Source organism: Corvus hawaiiensis, chromosome Z, assembly GCF_020740725.1.
Source record: "Corvus hawaiiensis isolate bCorHaw1 chromosome Z, bCorHaw1.pri.cur, whole genome shotgun sequence".
NCBI classification, from domain to species: domain Eukaryota; kingdom Metazoa; phylum Chordata; class Aves; order Passeriformes; family Corvidae; genus Corvus; species Corvus hawaiiensis.
Window position 1 is genome coordinate 69,363,382 of NC_063255.1, and position 22,833 is coordinate 69,386,214.

Here is a 22,833-nt window from a genome sequence, read left to right on the forward strand (position 1 = left end):
ATCCAATGAAGAAATGGAATAACTCTGATCAATTTTTTATTCTGATAAATCTGTCATGGAATAAATAAAAATTATGCTAGCATCTGGTAGAAGATAACAGTTTTTTTAAAGACTTAAGTTAATGACATGATAACATTTTAAAAGCAGAAGTGATGATGACAATGTACTGCTGCCTTATCAGCAAATGCAGCTGTGAAGAAAATTCCTCATCCTAGCAAGTAATCCATTACATGTCACAATCTCTGCAGCTACTGACCTTCTTCTATTAATTTATTAATTTATCTAATTTGGATATGAGGACAAGCAGAAGCAGTTATTCCTTTTGTTATTACAGTTTTCATTTAAAATAATATCTGAGTACACAAGAATGTATGTTACTAATGAAGTAATACTCTGAAACTGAGTATTATTTCATCAGTAAAGAAAAGTATCAGCATGCCTGATGGTGTCAATTTTAGATATATTGTAAGGTGAATGTCACTAGAACTGTAAGGAAAGTTAACAGCATACAGAAAAGTAGAGCAAGAAAATACGATGTTTTTCAAAATGAACCGATAATGTAAAGGTCTAGAGCTACATTACCTTGGTCTGCACTAAATATGTAAACCAGAATTAGTCTCATTAGCCCAAGGAGAGGAAACACGGCAGAAAAATGCCAATTTTTTCATGATGGAATTAAACTGAAGCACTGCAGGTTGTAAATCTCACAATTGAGGTACAGTGAACAAACCAAAATTAGGCACATAAATATAATATGAGGATGCTAGAGGAAACAAACAAAAAATCCCCCCATTAATAACTGAATGAAATTTGTGTGAATGGTTGTTGTGGACCCATTGATGGACAGTATTCCTATTACAGGACTAGCAAAGTTTTGATCAAACCTTTCCAGCAATGAGTTTTCGTCTTTGTGATTTCCCTCAGGGTTGATCCACACTGGAGTAGATTCCTGACTTGGAAAGCAAGTTGCTTTCCTGGGGGAAAAAAAGAAGTGGTTCGGGGATTTTTTTTGTTGGGTTGTTGTTTTTGTTTTGTTTTCTTTATTTAATGGAGAGGACAGAACAGTTCTCACTTCTCCTTCCCTTCCAAGAAAAAAAAATATTCTTGGCTCATCTTTGACTTTTGGAAGAGCAAGCTGATCAGTTTGGGTAGCCGTGCCATCCGATGGTGTTTACTTAAGTCTCAATGTTAAGTTGAGACAAATAAATTGTAAGTATTCTTCAGTCTAAAATTTTGGTGACATAAAATTATGTATTGTCAAATTTTATCTTGCATTAGGTTCTTTCTGCCTTTTAAATATGCCAGAAGTCCTGTCCACTTTGTTTCAGTTGTTTTCCAGCTGTGTTGGAGGCTCCATATTGACTTCTATATCTTTTTCCCTTTTCAAGTTAAGTTGTCTTTTGAAAAGGAAAAATATGGAAGAAACCCACAGTTTCATGTTCTTTTTAATTTCCTTTATTTTTTCAAATACCTTCTTAGGCTCTATATTTTGTTTTGTGTTTGTGACACTTCTCTTTAGAACTCAGTACTAGGCTCCCTCACAACAATTTTTCTTTTACTGAATCAATCATCAAATTATGCCTGTCATAATATTACAAACCTGTATTTTTTGAATTGTTTGTGCAGATGATAATGTTTTTTCTCATTATCTTAAAAATCATAAAGAGGCTTGCATGAAGAACTGTTGAGTTACTTGTTCTTTCCTTTTCCTGTGTATGATGGTCAGCTGAGTATGATATTACTTTTGCTTGTCTTTGCTTTAAGTTCCATATTCTTGATTTTCATGGTTGAGGTCCTGTATTGCAGTTTATCAGTACTGTTTGAGAATGGGATCATTTTGTGTGAACACCAGACACAGTTAATTTGGTTTTTATTTATACGGAATTTCTGGGTTGGTATTTGACTGAATGTCATCAGATGTTTTGTAGGCATATTTGAAAGTGGTGCTTGGGTTTGGTGGGGTTTTTTTGTTTCTTTGTTTGGGTTGTTTGGGGTTTTTTCCTACTGATGGAGCAGAGGGGCTATTTCTTGTATTGTTTTAAATTGATTGCAGTGAGCTATCAGTTGTATGATATGTATTTTTTGTAGCTTGTACATCAGAGTATTTCCCTGAGTTCTTTTCTTACGTAAGTACTAAAGAACCAGAATTTTAGAAATAACTAAATAATTTAAAAAATTTGTTTTGGGTTGAAACAATATTTTTTAGGTTTTTTGCCTTCATGAAAACACTAACGTTTCTGTAGCGCTCAACATGTTTGAGAAGAAGAGATGAGGTTGTCTTTTCTTTTTCCAGTGGTCTCACTGGAATTTAGTATTTTCCTTTTTGTGAATTTATATAATTCTTTAGTTATTGTGGAGATAAAGTTGTCCTTTTTTACTGACTGTGAAGCATATCCAGAATGTCTTGTGAACTAAGCAGCTAAAAAAACTTGTTAAAGCAAAATGGTCTGTCACGCAAAGGCTTGTCACTTTGGAACTATTACTATTAGAGAACTAAGCACAGAGGTTACTCAGCTGCAATTCACACTTGAAGGCTCAAGAATCACTGCAGCATGATAAGTGCTGTAAAAAACTTCTATATTGAGAATGAGGAGCTTCAGCATTCATTTAAAAATAGCTTTATACCTTTCATGTATTTAAACAGATAAACCCTATTATCCCGGTTTATAAAAATAATTCTAATAATGCAAGTGAAATTTGACTGTTTGTAAATGTATAGTAAGCCAAAGAGCAAAAAGCTTCAAAACAAGTTTGTAATTAAGCATCTGCACTAGAAATGCAGATATGAAATTTCATATTGAAGCCTGTCTGCAGTTGTCTTGAAAGGGAAGGCAGGAGGAGTGGATTAGTCTGAAAAATAGTAATAGAAAAAAAGCCTGATATGCTGTGGCATTTGGGGGATTTGCATACATTGCATATTATTAGGTCAGAGAAGTCATTTAACATCTAAAGTTAAGACACAAAATGATTACTGTGAGAAACAGCTAGCATTTAGATGAAGGAAATCCAAGGCTTGAGAAGTCTTGAACTTGCAAAGACTCATGTAAAAGTTTAGTTTTAGTTAATATGGTGTCTGTCTCACATGTTTGTTGGAAAACAGTACCTATCTGCTTTCAGATGGGTGAACAAGTTGTGTTTTACTTTAACCACTTACGTCCACTTACTAAAAATTAACCATTCTGTGTATATAGAGCTTGTTGTTTCACCACAGCAAGAACCATTTAGAGAAAAAAAGAAATAGTTATTACAGAGAAATACTAGTTTGTGGCAGTTCTTTATGTATGTATATTGCAGCCATGGTACATCTGAGGAGATGAATGGCACAATATTAAAAAAAAGAAGTGAAGATCCAATATACTGGATACATAGAAGAATCCAAAGACAGGGTCTGTAGAAAATTTCAGTTCTTTTGTCAATTCTAGAGTTACTACAACTTTCTTGTATTTGTTGTCTTAATGGATAAGTGTTTGCCTTAATTACCTCCCATTGCAAACAGTTAATTAGAGGTTATGTTCGACAGTTGCTACATGGGTTGCTACTATTTTCCAAGTCTTTTCTGATCAAAGAAACTATTAACAGATTGTAATTAAATACAGGTCTGAAAGACTATCATATTTAAACTCCAAATATACTGCATTACCAGGGTTAAAACAACGATAAAGCTGGAAATTCTCATTCTTATATTCATTATGCTACTTATAGGCATTGCAGTCCTTCACTACGAATTCTTATATTCTAAACAATGGCATATGGGAAGATCCTAGTACAAGTAAACAAAACTCTCATTACATTATAATTCTTATGAAAAGTGTTTTTCTTCTTATGGAACTGCCTTAGCACCACATTTATAATTGCTCTTTCCAAAATATAAATAGTATTTTAATCTTATTTTTAAAGTGTTTTTTATAATGTGAGTACTTTTTCTGGCTGTATGAAATGCATTTCTCATTCAGACAAATGACTTATACAACACAATAGGAAAAAACCAACTTCATGCTGTTTTTATAACTGATTTATAATAGGTGTGTTAACACAAAAACCTAATCAGGGAGTCTCATAGCCTCTGAGTCTCTCTATTGCAAGGAAATCTGACTTTACTTTCATTGCTATATTTTTTCCTGATGAAATATACTTACAAAATGATTTCTCAGAAGGTTTTGTCTATCATTTAGATACCCGGCTATAGATTACAACAGATATCAACAAGTAATGAAGTTATGGCAGCATAAAGGGAAAAATACTGCTTAACTGAACCTAAGTGACTGATTATGCATTTAGTGTTATGTCATTGTTTAAATTGTCCATAACCAGCATTTGGATAAAGAGGGAGTTCTTGTCAGCTGCTTTGTAAGGCTAAACTGTTTCTAGCAGTCTGAAAGATGCTGTGTGCACATCACATTTAAAAAATTTAAATTTAAATTTAAAAAATATCTAGCCACCTGCTAGCCAAAGAGTGTGCATAGTGTAAAACAATTCCAGACTCAGGTTCCCTTGCCTGAAGAGGATGTAAGGGTGTATTGTGTACATTTATACAATGGGGGAAAATCATTGTTGTGTGTAAGATTTCTGCTGTGGAAAGAAAATATAGGTTTATTGAAACTTGGCAAGAGAATAATAAAAGAGATTATTTTTTTAGCATGTTTTTTTCAGCTGCCATTTGCCTCTTCTCAGTGCTTTTCCACAAATTGATGGAGTTTTACATGGCATGTTACCTTGTGGGGAAAATCCAAGACATATGATACAGATATCATTAGAAGTCTTTATATTTTAAAATATTTTTAAAAATGTTTTAAGATCAGACTGGATGTCAAACCAGTGTGTTCCTTCCACTGTATTAGCTGATTTCTTTAGAGGCATGAATGTGCTGTACTAAAAAGAAAAAGAAAAGCAGCCAGTCTTGTGATCAGTAGTAGCTGCTCAAAAAGGGAGTACCACCCCCAGCATCACATGCCAGATTGACATCTACATACATATATGTACAACCATAAAATTACTGTTTTGGTGATCATTCTTTAAAGGCAATGAGCAAAGGGAACAAGGTCTGACCAACAACATGGTATTTAATTTTAAATTTAATTTAATTTAATTGTTTAATTTCATAAAAATATGAATTTATGCAAAATGTAATGTGTGAATTATGGAAGACGTACAAAAAATTTAGTGTTATCCACAAGAAATTTATGTTCTGACCAGCAGCATAACATAATAAACAAAAGCTACAAAGGTTGGAAAGGAAGTGCTCATGATAATCTGATAATAATAAAGTGATCATCTCATCTCATTGGTTACTTGCATTTGTTGGGTGGTTGTTCAGCTGTTTTAGCTGTTCATAGTTAGAGATCTCCTTTGCCATTTGTCACTCTCATGATTTACTGTGGATCTTGCAGCAGGGTAAAATGATCTTAATGAAAAATTTGGAAGTTGAGAGGAAGGGGACTTCCTCAACATGGTTCAGGCAGAGTTTAAATTAAAGTTTACAGGGAAGGGAACCTCAATCTATCCCGCTCCTAACATTTTGATGCCAGTGCCAACAAGAGATGCCCAGAATCTGGAGAATGCTCAGAATTCAGCAGGTTTAGATAAGGACAAAGTTCTTCATTATGCAGGTAGTCAGGCACTCGAACAGACCGTACAGAGAAGCTGAGCATGTACCATCCCTGGAAGTTTTCAAGGTCAGGTTTGATCAGGGTCTGAGAAATCTGGTCTAGTGAGGAGTGTCCCTGCCCATGGCAGGGGGGTTGGAAATAGATGGTCTTTAAGGTCCCTTCCAGCCCAAACCATTCTATGATTCTCTTATTATAAAGAGAGACAGAAAATACAAGAAATAAGTAAGATGACAAAATGCACCGAAACATGTATTGCTGGTAGCTACAGTAGGTTAAGGATGGAAGGGTTGCAGATCTTTGCTCAATGAGAGGGTTTGTGCAAAGACTGCAAGGCAATTAGGAAAAAATTTAAAGTTAACGTAACGGGAAAGAATAAGACAATTCAGCAGCTCAGAGAGCAGATTATTTATAGCAGTTTATTGACAGGATAAGAATACTATTTTTAGCAGCATATTTTGAATGCTCTTTAGGAGAATTACATCAGTATGAGAGTCCAAAACACAGTACAATGACCAAAGGATTTGTCATCTAAAAGAAAGGTTAATGCTTTTAAACTCAAGACTTAGAAACATTTTCATCATTCAAAGTGTTTTGATATTTTTGTGCATCACAGGGAATGTAAATTGGTAAAATTAGGATTATTTGCACAGAAATATTTCAAAGTTATCTATATAAAGAAATAAAAGGCTATTTAATTTACTTTCTCTATTTCTTATATTAGACTGTTGACTGGGAAAGCCCAATAATACTTATACAGGAAAGAATGTAATGAATTTCACTGTAAGAATAAAAATTAACCATGTTTTTTCCTTTTTGATATCTGTCTGCTGGTAACACAGTTGGCAACACAGCTATTTAACTATCTTTATTACATTTTTTCCACTACTATTGACAAGCAAGCACCAGATCTGCTGGACGGAGTTTCCAAACTGCTTCTGAGCAGTGATCCATCTGCAGTATGGTACAATAACCTTGACCACAAGAGAGATCTTAAAGCAGCTGAACGAATATGCTGAGTCACCCACCAATCTTTTTCTCTTTAGGACCAGAAAATACATTAGCCATGTGCATTTACAGGAAAATCTCAACTAGTGGAATTACATTTCTGATCAGAATGAAAAAGCTATCCAGTAAATGTCTGCTCCTAAACCCCTCTAAACTGAAAAAGAATATTGTAATGTCTGTCTCCTTCCCAGGCTAAAAAAAGTAAATTAAGATATCTTAGTAATTCTGTAAATTCTGCATTTACCCACATTATCATCAGTATTCTTTGATGAAAGTCTAAGAACTCATCAACATCTAGAAAATACCCATTGACAGAAGTTATTTTTAGAAGACACTTAACTGTTGTTTGTGGTGGCCAGTGGGCCTGCGGTACAAGGGACAAAGAGAGTCCACTGGTGGGACAGTCCCTAGTACCAAAGATCCTCCCGAGGTTAGGGTGAACAGAAAAGGCTTCCCCCAGAATGCTCTGCTTTGGTATGTTAAAGCACCCCAGTTCTGCTTTCTCGGTTGGCCCGTTGGCCTCCCCGCCCCTCGTTACCTTTTATGTCCCTGCCCTAGAAGCTTCTCCACTCCTTGTTCCCCCATTGGCCCTTGCCCCATTGCCACTCCCTCAGAGTTTCCCTATTGGCTCCCTTACCCTAGCCCTGCCTATGTACCGCCCCCGTGCCCTCAGATCATTGGTCCCTGATGCTTGATCCGCTCCTGTGTATAAACCTGGACCCTCCATCGTTCTTTCTCTTCGTCCCTGGACCCCTTCACGAGCGTGGCTGCAATAAACCCCTCCCATGGAACTCTATACGAAGACCCTTCCTGCCTCTTTGCTGTCAACCCATTCTAGGGAGCTGTCTGTGTCTCTGCGTGTACACACGTGTGTGAGGGTGTGGTGGACCTGCTGGAGCGGCGTCACCTTGGAGACGCTTTTAAGAAGGTCACAGCGCCTCACCATCCAGCACTGCCAAGCTGGAGACCGCGACAGTTGTTCTTACGGAGTTTGTTGCTTTTGCATTTCTCCTGTGATGAGCAGAAATGGATCTGTTATCTTGTCCTGAGGTTGGATGGGGCTCTGAGAAGTCTGGTTTAGTGGAAGATGCCCCTACCCATGGCAGGGGTTTTGAATTAGGTGGTCTTTAAAGTCCCTTCCAACCCAAACCACTTTATGATTCTTATTCTATAATGTTGTTAGTAGACATTTAAAACAATGTGTATCCCATTTCAAAAATACCCTATTTTAAGTTATAAGGAAATAGCAGTGGAAACTACTTCTGTGAAACATGAGAGGGAACAGGGACAATTTAGGGTGCATGAAACCCTGCAGATGTCAGCACTTCAGATGTTACCATCTGTAATTCCAAGCACAGAAATACTGATGGGTAAACTCTACCCTGATACACATTTAACCAAGGCCAGGCATTTAAATGGGTATTTTTCAGCTTCCTTTCCCATTCAACTACCTTCTTCAGGGCAGAGGCGATTCTTCTGGAATCCAGAACTTCACAGCAACTAGAGTCCAGCAGAGATGCTGGAGAATTTGTCCATTCTTGAGACTAATCAAAAAGAGACGCATAACAAGGATTTCTAGTATTTTAACTGCTTCCAGCCCATTTGTAATTAATTCCTGCTTTGAAGAAGATGTAGAAGGTGGTAGCAATATGCAGGATAGATAAAACCTAACCTGGTCAGTTCAACAAGAAATTACATGGAAAAAGAATTCCATTTGTCAAACAAAATACAAACTTAATGGTTCTCTTCAAACCTTGGGAATTACTTTTTCCTTACACAGTCTGCTCAATGTACATCTTTGTCAAATATTCCACAGGGAATTTGGAAAGGAAATTGTGTACAATATGCTAAGATGTGAACAGTCAAAATGTTAAATATTTCAACTTATCTTTCTGTGAGAAAGTACATGTGGAAAACACGATTTATATTAAAAAAAATCACCCCAATATTATTTTTTACTGTGTCATTTTAATAAATGTAGCTTAACTGTAATGTATCTGTTCAAAATTATTGGGGGGGACACAACAAAATACCCCAAAACAAGTCAAGAACATTACAGTGCTTTTGCTTTGAAAGGACCTTACCTTTTTAAATAAATACTTTGAAGTTGGAAGGAGAAAAAACCAATGAAGGTGGATGCCTTTGATTCTATAGATCTCGGGTGGAAACTGTTTGTTCTATAATCAGCTTTCTTTAGATTTAGCACATACTGGTCCTACTGATCCCAGGGTTTAATCCCCTGCAGGACTGCTCATATTCTGGAGATGTGCAGACAAATTTTATCTGTAGGGGAAGTTATAATTTTTTGCAATATTTAACATGAATGCATTTTATTATTGAGGAAATAGTGGCATTTTCTCCTTCTATTCAGACTTGCCTGCATGTTTACGAGAAATCTTGTTTAATATTTATATTAAGGTTCAGTTTAATATTTATATTAAGTGTGTCTAGTAACAGATGACGAAGACACAGTAGGAAATCTGTTGTCTCTAGATACATTTGCAAAACTGTGCATATAATTTCTATTCAGTGAGAAAGGATTAAATCATCTGTGTACTATTTTTTTGTAAATATAGAAGGTTAACTGGTTTTGGTGCAGTCAATTGTGATCAATTATGTAGCTCACAAAACATCTCTTTTTTGTATTTTTGTGTATTACAGGTAGCATAGTGTACCTTGGGATGATGGTGGGGGCATTCTTCTGGGGAGGCTTGGCAGACAAGGTGGGAAGGAGACAATCACTCCTGATATGCATGTCTGTCAATGGATTCTTTGCCTTCCTGTCATCATTTGTCCAGGGCTATGGCTTCTTCCTCTTCTGTCGCTTGTTTTCTGGATTTGGGTAAGCTCCTCTGGTTCTGTTCGTTTTCACAGTTCTGTGTGTTAATAAAACTTTTCTGTTTGCAAAAGAACAATATTTAATGTAGAAATACAGTCTGTGTCAGGGGATGAGAGAATTAAGCAAGGTAGCTACTGCAGTCCTAAAGAACACTTGAAGGGGAAGAGTAATGATTTTAGGGGAAAGACACAGACTGAAAACTGTGAGATTGAGTTTGTTCTTATATTGGAAAGAATTTGTTTTGTGAACTTGATGAACTTGCTTAACTCTTTTATACCTGAGCTTCTTTATGTACAGTACCTTGTTCAGTCAGCAAAATAACATTCTCCTCACAGGTGTACTCTAAGATTTTGGCAATATTTGTAAAGTTTCTAATGTCTTTGTGTGCACAGTATTGTTTATAATAGCATTGCATCAAGATAGTCAGATTTAAAACAGGGTCCTAAACTGTCCCAAATGTTTTTGTTCTTTCTGAAAGTATTGTGTTTGTAGACTTGTGTTTTCTTTATTTTTCATTTAAATAACTTCTCAGTTGTTGGAAAAGTTTAAGATAATTCTAATGGTTGATTAAGTCTATAATTTTAAACTTTTATGAGCAGAGATTGAGATACATAAGTAATTTACTATGAGAAAGCTTCTACTTTTACTGTACACTTGGATAAACTAGAGTTCTGTTCTGCAGAGTGCGTAGTTTAGCACTTCTGGCCATTGCTTGGTTCAGATTAAGACTCCTAATTACAGTTTCAATTCTGACCACTATCAGTCTTTAGTATGCTGAATAGTCAGGATCTGGCAAGAGCACAGCAGCTGGATTGTAAAGTCATGCACATGAACTGCACTGCTTGTAGGGTTTGTTGGCTTTATGGTTCAGTAATGCAGTTATGTGAGGTTTGTGTTTTTTGAAATCCTTTGAACTGATGTCCTGGGTTGCAGTGCATTCTATTATCATCCCCATGAGCTGTTGAAATCAGGTGCAGCAGGGTTTCCTTGCCTCCTCCCCCCAGACTATCTTTCTGTTAAGGGCCCATCAATGCCCTGCTGCATGACTCAGAGATAACTCCCTCCGGACCATCTTCTGTTAATGAGCCTAATCAACGCCTGCCTCATGACTCATTACCCCATTGTGAGATGCTCCACCCAGAGAGAGGAACCAAGCATTCCATCCTGGATATAATCTGAGATTCTGAACTCCAGAGACAACCTTCCCACTGGATTTCCAGAGGACAGGAGCTACACAGCCACCACTGGACCTGAGGAAGAGCAGACCCCTTTTCTACAGGATCACCACTTCAGAGGACTGCAGCCACCATTCTATTGGACTGCTACAACCACCCTGATTAACAGGGTGTCAGGTTGTATCTTGACTCTGTCAGTTTGAACCAGTGTTTTCTGCCTTTATTTTTGTTTTCCTATTAAATTGTTATTCTGACTTGGTGTCTCCCACTAGTTTGTTTTCAAACTAGTACAACTGGTCTGAAGTAGGCTAGCACAAGACATGAATACCCAAAAGAAATTACCACAGCACTCAGTAAACTTATTTAGGAAGAGGAATGGAAGGGCAAGAGGAGAGAGAAAAATGTGAGGAGTCCTCTAGCTAGAAGAATCTTAGTCTGTCACCAGATTGTCAGATATGACTTTATAAGACAACAAGAGGAAATGGCAATATTCCAATTACTAAAAAAAAACTCCAAATCCCATAGAAAAACAAAATTTCAAAAATCCTGTATTGTAAATCACCATCAGTTCCAGGAGCTACTTTTTTTCACTCCATGGAGAAACACTACAGATCATGTTTCATGACACTCACTCTTCTGTGATCCTGGCAAAGTTGAGAAGCTTGTTGTGTTACTGCTTAGCCTGGCCAATTCCTTGGGGCAGCTTTGGACCCTTATACTACAAAGGTTTGTTTTTTGGCAGACAGTTTTGGCTTTCGCCAGAATTGTCCCTTTTGGGATATACTGCTAAATATGTATTTATTATGCCTCGTGAGAAACTTGCCTGCACTATCTCCTCCTCACCTGTCCAGGAGCTTTTACAGTAACAGTCAGTGCCTGTAGCTTTCCTTGTGATACATGTCTGTCCTTGATTGGGAACCATGTTCTATTGTATCCCCAGCTTATGATTAATGGTCCTTGAAGGAGCAGGCCCTTCATACCTGTATCCTATACTTCTGTGTGGGCCCCCACTCTGTTCGACGTCCTCCTACCTCATCTTTGAGAGCTACATGAATAGATCATAGACAATTTGTCACCATGTACTGTATTTTTAATGGGCTCTCCAAAACAAAACAAACCCCAAACCAATCAAACAACAACAAAAAAGACAGCATGAACTGCAGAGTCATTCCTCATAGCAACTACTGCAGAGGGAGGTCCATGGAAGAGTCAGATTTGCTGTGTTCTTCAAAGATTGGCTTTTTCCCCTGAATAATCCCCTTCAAGTGGTATCAGAGTAGCAGTGTGAAAGCCATGCGGTTTCTAGAAAAGAATCTGTTTCTCATACCTTCAAGGTGAGGAAAAGCTCATCTTGATGGTATGTTTCCCCTTTTCCAGTCAACGGGCACCTCACTAAATTGCTGCAGTTTCTCAAATATGGAGGATAGTGGCTTAGAAACTTCATCTTGCAAGACCCACTGATGTATCTCATCAGGTCCCATCAGCCTGTGCACCCTCAGGCTACTTAGATGTTCTTGAACATGATCTTCTCCTGCAGTGGGATGTTGTCATTGTCAAAGAGCACTGAAATATTAAGAAGTATTCAAATGATATAAAATAATTTAGGTATATAGAGTTTAAACTGCTTTGTTATCTTCTAGATAATAAAAAAATGGTTAAGAAGCATGAAAAATAAAACCAGTATCTGATAGAAGATTTTATTTATTAAAAAAATACTATAAAATATGTTGTTCTTATAATGTCTTGCAGTGAAAATGTATTTATAGAAGTAAAATGTTCAGTGAAAAAATATCCCTTCAAATACTTCCCCCCCCCCCCCCCCCCCTTTTTAATCTGAAAAAATCTTAAACTAGTAAAACTTTTGCAGGCAAAAAAAAAGAGATTTTGAATGCAAACCAGTATAAATAATATAAAGATATTGCTGCACAAAGAGTATTGGTACATACAAAATTCTGAAATGTAAACTTAAGCTAGAGAAAAGAATGAAGAAATGTTGGAAAGTCTGCAAAATAATCTCCTTTTCCAGAAAATAATATCAGAACTGTGATTTTTCCATTTATGAATTGAAAATCAAAACTCAGAAGAAAATTGAATCCAAAAGCCTGATAAAGGTCTAGGAGGGCTTTAGACATGGTTTCCTACAAAGTGAAAAGATCTAGACAAGAAACTGTGAGTTGTATTCATCATTAGCCATTGGGGAAAGGTGCAAATGTTTATCATCAAAAAGCACCTTGTTGTATCTGTCTGAAATTGTGAAAGGAAGGTTTCTCTGATACAGAACATGACTCACAAGATAGTTAACTTGAATGAAGCTGGAGCTGTTGTCTGTTCAACACCACCTCTGTGAAATACTATTCTCAGCTACAGAATTTTATCCGATTTCTAAAAAATGTTAAGCTATTAGTTTAATATTTTTGATACTTAAAATTTTAGATGCAATTTTTTAAAGTACAACAACTAAATTTATAATAAAGTGATTAAAACTGTACTATAGATTTGTTTTATCCCAGTAAATTTCATTTTGGTTGCTTTGAGATAAGCAGATGTTATACAAATTGGGGGAAAAAATCATGCTTATCCAGCCCAAATACTACTTCTAAAACAAATCAAAGTTTTCATGCAGTGAAAACTAGCTAAAATAAATTCCCTGAGATGAATTACAGTTTATAAATTTTTCAGGCAACTTCATATGTTCGCTCCTGGTAGAAAGTTATTCTTTCTTCTGAGCAAAACAAAAAATGCTAAATAAATGTGTCCTATTTTAAAAGCACACATTATTTTCAGGCTGAAAAGATTTCTTTCAATTTGCCAGAACTGCCAGCTTGGCCAAATTTCTTCTCCAGACCCACGGAAATATTAGGAAATACAGGTTAGATGTTGTTGGCTGATGTAACTAAAAGCTATTAAGAAGCTTTTTCCCTACCTGTTATCTCTTGTGAATGAAAGTCTTTCTCAAGATGCATTAATATAACATTTCTTTTCCAGACTACTTTAGACTATACTTCATTAAATCTGACTCTTACCTTCAGATAGCTTTCTTCATCCTTCCTTAGACAATCTCTTAACTTTCCTGCAGTACTCCTTCTACATTATTGGTATTCACCACAGAGTGCTGGTGTCACTATAGTAGAACAAAACTCATGACTCAGATACATTCTCAAATTCTTCATAAAGAATCAAAAGTTAGCAAAAATCTCAAACGGTGAATTTGGTTTCTTGTAACTTGCAGTTTTGAGGTGGTTGTCTCTGTAAGTCCACACATGCTGACTTTTACCAGCAGTTTTGTGTATTATGTCTAGTGGGGAGAAACACTTAGAGTTTTATATTCACCCCTTAGAGACTATGACATGAAGGAAATGCAAGCAGTCTGTATACATCACAAACTCCTGTTCCAAGGAGATACAGACCTTGTTGGCCTACAAGAAGGTTGGCCTACACAAGCAGTTCCTTTCAGAAGTTCAGATCTAGACCAACAGTCAACTTTTAAAATTTTTTGTAATCAGTATTTAGTATCATCTTGCGTTCATCTTTTACCTCTTCATACCCACTTGTTCCACTTTTTCACCAGGCACCTTGTATTCTCTCACCCTCAAAAGGTTGTAATCTGTCTCTGATTCCTCTCCAGCATCCAGCTGTCTCCTACCCATGGTGATCAGTGTTTTTACACTGTGAGCTAATGAATAGCTCTGCAGGTGACTGGCTTCAAAGCTGATAGGCTATGCCAAAAGGGATATACGCTTCTCAGTGAAGCCAACGAAGCAGTTGGCAAGGTCTGAGCTTCACAAATAGCTTTGATTCAGCCCTTGCAGCTTCAGATGTGGGTAAAGGTTGACTAATCTAAACCTCAGAGAGAAAGGGTCTTCCCTAAAGCTGTTAGGAGAAGAAGACAATATTCTTATGAGGAAAGGAAAATTATACAGAAGGGAGAAAAAGACTAGACAAGGCATGTATGTAAATAAAGTAGAGAAACTACATGACAGAAAAAAAGATCAAAAGAAAAATCATAGCAAAGAATTATTTAGGTTGGAAAGGACCTTTAAAATCATTGAGGTCAACCATCAATCTAATACTGCCAAGTCTACCACTAAGCCTTACTCCTAAGCACCTCGTCTACACAGACTTTAAAACCATCCAGGGATGGAGACTCCACACTTCCCTGAGCAGCCTGTTACAATGTTTTGCAAACCTTTCCATGAAGAAATTTTTCCTACTATGCGATTCCTGTGGCAGAGTTTGAGGCCGTTTCCTCTCACTCCATTGTTCATTACTTGGAAAAGGAGTCCCCACCTGCTTACACCTCTTTTCAGGTAGTTGTAGGGAGTGATAAGCGTTTTTTCTTATTTTCTCCATCCAAAATGCCCCCAGCTCCTTCAGCCACTCCTCTTATGACTTCTGCTCCAAATGTTTTGCCAACTTGGTTGCCCTCTCTGGACATGTTCCAGCAGCAAAATGACCTTCCTGTAATGAGGAGCCCAAAACTAAACACAGGATTTGAGGTGTAGCCTCACCAGTGCTGAGTACAGGGGGACAATCCCTGCCCTGGTCCTGCTGGCCACACTGTTGCTGATCCAGGCCAGGATGCCATTGGACTTCTTGGCCACCTGGGCACACCCTGGCTCATGTTCAGCTGCTGTCACCAGCACCCCCAGGTCCTTTTCCTGTGGGCAGCTTTGCAGCCACTCTGCCCCAGCCTGAGGAGCTGCCTGGGGTTGTTGTGATCCAAGAGCAGGACCTGGCACTGGGCCTTGTTGAACCTCACACCATTGGCCTCAGCCCATGGTCCAGCCTGTCCAGATCCCTCTGCAGAGCCCTCCTGCCCTCCAGCAGATCAGCACTCCCACCCAGCTTGGTGTCACCTGCAAACTGCTTAAGGGTGCACTCGATCCTACTGTCCAGATCATCAATGAAGGCATTAAACAGAAGTGCTATCAGTGCTGAGCCCTGGGGAACAACACTGGTGACCAGCCAGCTGGATGTAACTCCACTCACTGCTGCTTTCTGGGCCCAGCCACCCTACCAGTTTTTTTACCCAGTGAACAGTGCAACTGTCCAAGTCATGGGCTACCAGTTTCTCCAGGATAATGCTTTGGGAGATAGTGTCAAAGGCTTTACTAAAGTTAGACAATATCCACAACCTTTCCCTCATCCACAAAGCTGGTGATTTTAAAGGTGACCCTATTATAGAAGGAGATTCACAGAATGTCTGTGTTGGAAGAGACCTTCAAGATCATCTAGTCCAACCCATCAAGTCAGTCAAGCAGGACCTGCTTTTCACAAACCAGACCCATGCTGGCTGGGCCTGATCCCCTGGTTGTCCTATATGTGCCATGTGATGGTGCAGGTTGATCTGCTTCATGACCTTCCCCAGCACCAAGGTCAGGCCTGTAGTTTCCCAGATACTCCTTACAACCCTCCTTGTAGATGGGCATCACGTATCCCAACCTCCAGTCAACTGAGGCCTCCCCAGCTGGCCAGGACTGCTGGTAAATGATGGAAAGTGGCTTGGTGAGCACTTCTACCTGCCACCCCCAGGACCCTTGGTGGATCCTATCCAGTCTCGCACACTTGAGCAAACCTAAGTGGTGTAGTGGGTCACTGAACATTTCCCCTTGGATTATGTTGGACTATGGATTATGCTTCTCTCTCTCTTACAGATCAGGAGGCTGAGTACCCTGAGAACAACCGGTCTGACTATTAAAAATTGAGACAAAGAAGACGCCAATCTTTTCTTCATCCTTTGGCACTGTTTCCCCCCTCATGTAAAAAAGGCTGGATATTCTCATTAGCCAGCCTTTGTTGTTAATATATTTTTTGAAACATATTTTTGCCTTTTACAGCAGTAGATAGATTAAGTTCCAGTTGGGTTTTGGCCCTTCTGATTTTCTCCCTGCATAACCTCATGACACCCCTGTACTCTTCCTGAGTGGCCTGCCTAGTCTTTCATAGATCATAAACTCTCTTATTTTTCTGGAGTTTGGCTCTCTGTTCAGTCAGGCTGGTCTTCTTCCCTGTTGGTCCAACTTCCAGCCCGTGGTGACAGCCTGGTCCTGCACTTCTAGGATTTCTTTCCTGGAGAACGTCCAGTGTTCCTGGGCTCATTTGCCCACTATGACTGCCTTCCAAGGGACTTTCTCATCCAGGCTTCTAAACAGGACCAAGTCTGTCTTCCACAAGTTCATGGTGCCTTGAACCTTGCCACCCTTCCTTGTGTCTCCGACAATGAAAAGCTCTGTCATTTTGTGATCACAGTGGCCAAGAGAGCCTCCAACCATCCTACCACATCACCTACCAGTCCCTCTCTGTTCACAAGCAACAGGTCCTGCAGGGTGCCCCTTGTTGACATCCTGACCAGCTGTGTCAGGGCATTATCTTCCACACACTCCAGGAACCTCCTGCACTGGTTCCTCTTCATTCTGTTGCTTTTCCAGCAGACATTGAGTAGGTTGAAATCCCCCACAGGAGCAATGGGCAGTGATTGTGAGAGTTCTCCTAGCTGCTTATAGACTATTTCACCTGCCTTTTCTTCCTGGTTTGGTGGTCTATAGCAGACACCCACCATGGTATTTGTCTTTCAAGTAAAAACTTGAAAAGAAGGAAAAAGAAGAAGAAAAATCTACAAAAGAAAGACTTCATTAGCAATGATTTTGTGGTTACCAATACTGGCATATGTGAAAGCAATTTATCCGACATATCTAGAAAATTCTTTGCTATTATAAGCCCGAATGTGCATTAAACTGGACTTTTTTTAATACTGTTGGGTAAATTCAGGGAATGAATTATTTACCTGTCAGGTCATCTTTCATCAGAACTGACTATTGTAGAGTTCAGTAAATAATCATGTGAATCTTTTTACAAGAACTCTCTTGCTATTAATAGCATACAGGCCACTTGTGTACCTGCGAGGAAATGTCTTCAGTATTCATAGTCCAAAGAAACACTTGTATTTAAAAATGGGTACAATGATCTGCAAAGCTTAGTCTTTGGTGTGATGCAGTTTTCTAGGGCTTTATCCAGCAGTTCTCAAGGAAAAGGTCGGTCTGTTTCCTCACCCTTAGATACTTTGCCAGTCTAATGGCAGTTCTGAAAGGAAAACAATAGAGATACTTTTCAATGAGACTTGTGGTACTGGGCTAGAGAATTGTTAAGAAGAACTGTTATGTGCAACTGGATGGAAGGACAAGGAGTGATGGGCTGTTTCCAAATCTCTGAATCTGTGTTTTGAGCTCTATCACTGTTTAACAAATTGCAAATTACAAGGTGACAACTTGGAAATGCCGTCTCACACAGACACTACCTATTTTTAGTCTGGATGTTGTCCAAGTTTGAAAGAGAAAACAAGGTATTTCAGAACACCATCTTACCTTGTATATTTAGTATTCTGTAAGGGCTTTTTTTCCTAATTATCTCTATTCCTTGTATGCTTTTGCATTTCAAGCCCCTTTGGCTAGTAAATCTGCAAATAAACAATAGCTTCTGTCTGAAGCCAGAGGTTTCTGAATGCCTCACAGAAGTGTTCTCATCCCAGCTGTCACACTGTGCAGCTGCCAAAATCTGTTGTGACAAATCACGGCTCTGAAGGTAGATTAGCAGACATTTATCATCTTTGTTTGTAACAAAGAAAATGCAAATGTACCTTAGCTTATAGTTTGTTTCACTGAATCCTACTCTCTTAAGGTGCATCACTTAAATCTCCTTTTGGTTTCACCTTTCTCACAATTTCACAGAACAAACATGAATTGAGAGTATACATAAATACATAAATATACTTTCTCTCTTGCTCTGCCTACTTCTGATGGAGTTGATTACATAAGATGAAGAATAACTGAAAAAAATCAACATTTGTCATTCTTTTGATAGACATTTATGCTATTCTCCCACATATAGATAACATGTGCAGTAGCAAAAGGTTCCTGCTGTTCCTTCATTGTTGTTCTTGCATATATTCCTACATATTTACAAAAAAAACAAGGCTGAAGTCAGGCATCCTTTTGTTTCAGGTGAAAAGTTTGATCCTTATTGAGCGAGAGCACTTACTTCACTATCTTGGGTCAAGCTCAGTGAAGTTTTGCCTCCTGTTGGTATTAGATTGTGCCTCATTAGAGAATGTGTTATTCTGCAGACAGATATCACTAATGATCATCATCCCAGTGGCTTAGATCACAGATCTAAGATCTTAGATGGTTAGTGGGTTTTTAAATCTTTTAAAGAAATGTTCAAGCTCCACACACTTTATCTGCGAAGATATAAAAAAATACTTTAGTTTTTGTATATGCCAACGAGATACGTACTTTTTGCGACCCCTAAGGAAGTAGTGCATGGACTTCTTTATGGTATTTATGGGTAGCATGTTTCTGTCCACTGCTTGGGTTAGGGTAACTCAAGCAATAACAGAAATGAATAACAGATGAGATGTAAAAACTTCAGCTTTCTTGAATAAGTTGTGTTTAGGAAAGTTAAAATCCTTCCCATTTTTGGAATGAATGTTCTTCTCAAGTCAGCACAGTTTTCACAGGCTTTTCATCTGCACAGGCAGACATATTAAGAGAATAATACAGTTTCATGTATCAAATTGTTTTCTACAAGTGACGATGAGCTATATAATTTGCAAACACAGTAACAGCAAACAGCCCACTGTATCATACCAATTAATTGCCAGAAGCAGACTTTACACTGTGTCCTGTGGGAAAATAGCATTTGCATTTCCCTTAAAACAAAAGATTAAGTCTTCCTACTGAAAAACTAGTGGCAGCTCTGCTTTTAATTTTACTTGAAATTCCCTCCTGTGCCTGCCACCATGCATTCCAGAAAATGTTGGTGGGCAACAAAGAGGCAGTCTGCTTTCAAACTTACAATACAAAAATGTTGAGAAACAAATTCTGTTCCTTCCATGAAGGTATGGAAGGGCTTACCTGGAGGCACTGAATTATCAAGGGTTTATATGAGTGCAAGTGAAGATGGGATCTAGGCTAGGATTTATTTTTTTTAACTATGAAAAGTACATTCTTCCTTGCAATTGTTGGGTGATATGGTGGTGGGTTTTTTAATATGAACTTTTGATAAGTTAATTCATAATTTTCAGTAGCAGCTGAAGGATCTGAAAAATCCTCACAAGACAGTGATGGAAGAAGTTGGAGATACTCTGGTCTTCCCTTGCCCAAGTCTTCGAGAGGTAGTTTATGCTTCTGCTAGCAATGTTCAGTATACCAGACACCATGTTAGTTCTGTAATAATAAATGACTGTAGTACCCAGCACAAGCTAAAATTTCTGCAAGAGAAATTTCTGCAAAGAAATTTCTTTGCTCCTTAGAAGAGTTCTCAAGATCCATTCCGTTTTTAAGGAGTTTTCTCATTGTTGTGGAGTGTGACAACAGTTGTAGCTGTTCCTACTCTCCCTTCCTGCTGTCACTTGCTCTGCATTTAGGAACAAGTTTTAGGGAGTGGAGACATGGCTACTGCCACTTTGAGATTGTCCAGCATTAAGAGCAAAAGAACAGTCTTCTGCAGGAGGATGCTTCCTACCCGTCTCCCTCCTTGCTCCTCCAGTTTTGCTGTTGATTAGCCTTTCTAAGTTGTTCATAATAGTTTTTTAGTTCTTGTTGTATCTTTGTGATATAGGAAGATCTTTACAGGTACTGGTGTCCTAAAAGATTGTAGCAGAATCAGTCTGCACTTACATGAGGCCAGAAGGAAGAGTTTAATCAGCTGAGAGCTAAATTTTCCATTCACAGGTTTAAGGTGCAAAAAAGTGCACAACACGCTTTACTACACCATCACTATGAAACAAAGACCTACAGCTCTACATATCAGCAGTTGTCTGTATGATGGAAGTACACCCCGTATTTCTCCTTTAAACTGTAGACAGGTTATTTTCACTGTTTAATCAATATGAACATAGTATCTGGACTTCAGAGAGTTCTTAGCCTGTTGGTATACTGGAAATGCCAAATTAACCAATCAGTTGAAACAGGAAAACTGTGAGTTTTCAGAGCTGATTTTTTCCCCTACTCATTTGCATATCATAAATAAACATTTTAATTTGCTGGCTCCAGAATTCCTTTTACATGTAAAAAAGGTCTGTTTGCTAGAAAAGTGCCCTATTAATATGGTCAGTATATACAGTGCTTCTTCTGTAGCTTTGTAGAACCTTTAGGATGTAGCATAAATGCCAACCCCCCTGAATCAGTTTTAACTGCTAAAGCAGCATCTACCTCCAATCATCCATGATACAGTTGGCTCATGCTGACAGGTGGGAGATGCCTTTTTTGCTACTTTTGGTCAGGTTCTGTGTACGTTTTGTGACATTAGGACAGGGTAGGTTTTTTCAACTTAAAACATCCACCCAATGGGTGCCATGAGCAACATATTAAATTAGGTCTTCTTGAAAGTGGGCACCTATAACTCCTCATCACCTATAACTCCTTTCTAGCTTTGGCAGGAAAGAGGAAGATCTTGTTTCTGATTCTACTAATAAATTTTTGACATTAGAAAAGAAACTCTAAGTAGAACCATGAGTACTCTATTTAGACAATATTGTGGAAGTGCAATTCAAAGCTGTGTCTGAGCCCTGGAGGGTAAGACATCATAGCTGTGATCTGTTTATATTTTGGGAACTGGAGAGCCCTGAATCCATAAAAGCACTGAGACAGCAGGGCTTCCCCATCACAGGAAAATGAGTTGTGGTTCTACTCTTTGCCACGCCCCCTCAGGTTTTCCTCAGCCCGGGCTTTCAGGGGAAGCTCCAAGGACAATGTCTCCTGTTGCTTGTGACAGACCAGTTTACTGGTGAAGGCTTTCAGTGTTTCCACCCTTGAAAAGCAATGGGATACAGCCCTTGTAAACTGTGTATATAACAAGAATTCCTTAAAGTGTAAACATTTGCATTACCAGCGGAGCCTTTAACAGCTAATGGGTTCAACTATGCAAAACATTCATCGTAAAGCTAAATATTGCCCAGCAGTATTTCAGAGAAGACAAGGCTTCAGGCTGTCCTAATCGGACCCTCCAGTACCTGAAGGGATCCTATAAGAAAAATGGAATGCAGAGAGACTTTTTACAAGAGCATGTAGTGATAGGACAAGGGGGAATGGCTTCAAACTGAAAGAGGGCAAGTTAAGTTAGATATTAAGAAGAAATTCCTTACTGTAAAGGTGGTGAGGGACTGGAATACATTGCCGAGGAATGTTGTGCCATCCTTGGCAGTGTTCAAGGCCAGGTTGGATTGGGTTATAAGGAAACTGGTCTAGTGAAGTACCTGCCCATATGAGGCAGTTGGAACCAGCTGATCTTTCAGGTCCCTTCCAACCTAAAGCATTCTATGGTTCTATGAAGAGCTGTATAAAGGAAATGAGAAAACAGCAGTCCCCTGTACAAGCATAACAGTCAATCCAGTACTTCATCACAGTACATGAAGATATCTTAAAATGAACTGTATGGCTATGGCATGGAATTTTCCTAGTGGTGATATACCATTTCTACCATTTCTATATTCATGTTTTCCTTATTAATATTTGTTTAAAACTGTTTTGAGGTTTGCTCTTTGTTGCCAGTTTGGCAGCTCCCAGATGACATCATAAATATGCATTTATCTTTAAAATTAACTTAAAAATTCAAACCATGCCATATATTGCTTTGAAGTATGTAATCTAATAAGTGAGAAGGTATTTTCTTCATTGGAAAAAATAAAATCCACAAGGACTTGTCCTGATCTAGAACATTTGACAGCTTGCATATGTAGTGAGCAGGTAAAGATAGTAACAGATGACTTGGACACGGGTACAAAAAGTGATACATATCTTGAGTTACTTCAATTTCTGTAAAAAAAAAAAAATAAAAAGAGTTAAATCTTCTCTTTTGTTTTTTTTGTCCAACTGACCTTCAGACAATGTTTATATTACCATGTGAAAAATGAACATTATATGAATGCATATGCCATTCATATAGGGCAACTGAATAAAATACGTTTTTAATTGTGTGTAAAAAAACCCATTGACAGTTAGTTACTTCTTGGTTACCTAAATCATGGGAGGTAAGACTTAGAGAAATACTGTTGGGGTCCCTCCCCTGCCGTGTAGCCCTGGGAGAGGGGCCCTGAGGGCACAGACACGGGGTTCCCTGTCCCTGCTCAGCCTCGTTCCCATTGGTTGGTTTGTGTTCCCTGCGCGGGAGAAGGACCCTTGGTCCCGTGACTGGAACAGTTCCTGGGCAGAGC

The 22,833-nt window shown here is 38.4% G+C and overlaps 1 protein-coding gene across 1 annotated transcript in view; it reads left to right on the plus strand.

Moving 5' to 3' along the window:
* Nucleotides 1-22,833, plus strand: part of SV2C (synaptic vesicle glycoprotein 2C) — a 117,077-nt gene that overhangs the window by 42,149 nt on the left and 52,095 nt on the right. Inside the window, exon 3 of the mRNA XM_048291363.1 lies at nucleotides 9,273-9,453. Coding sequence (XP_048147320.1) covers nucleotides 9,273-9,453 — 181 coding nt within the window. The remainder of the gene's footprint in view (nucleotides 1-9,272; nucleotides 9,454-22,833) is intronic.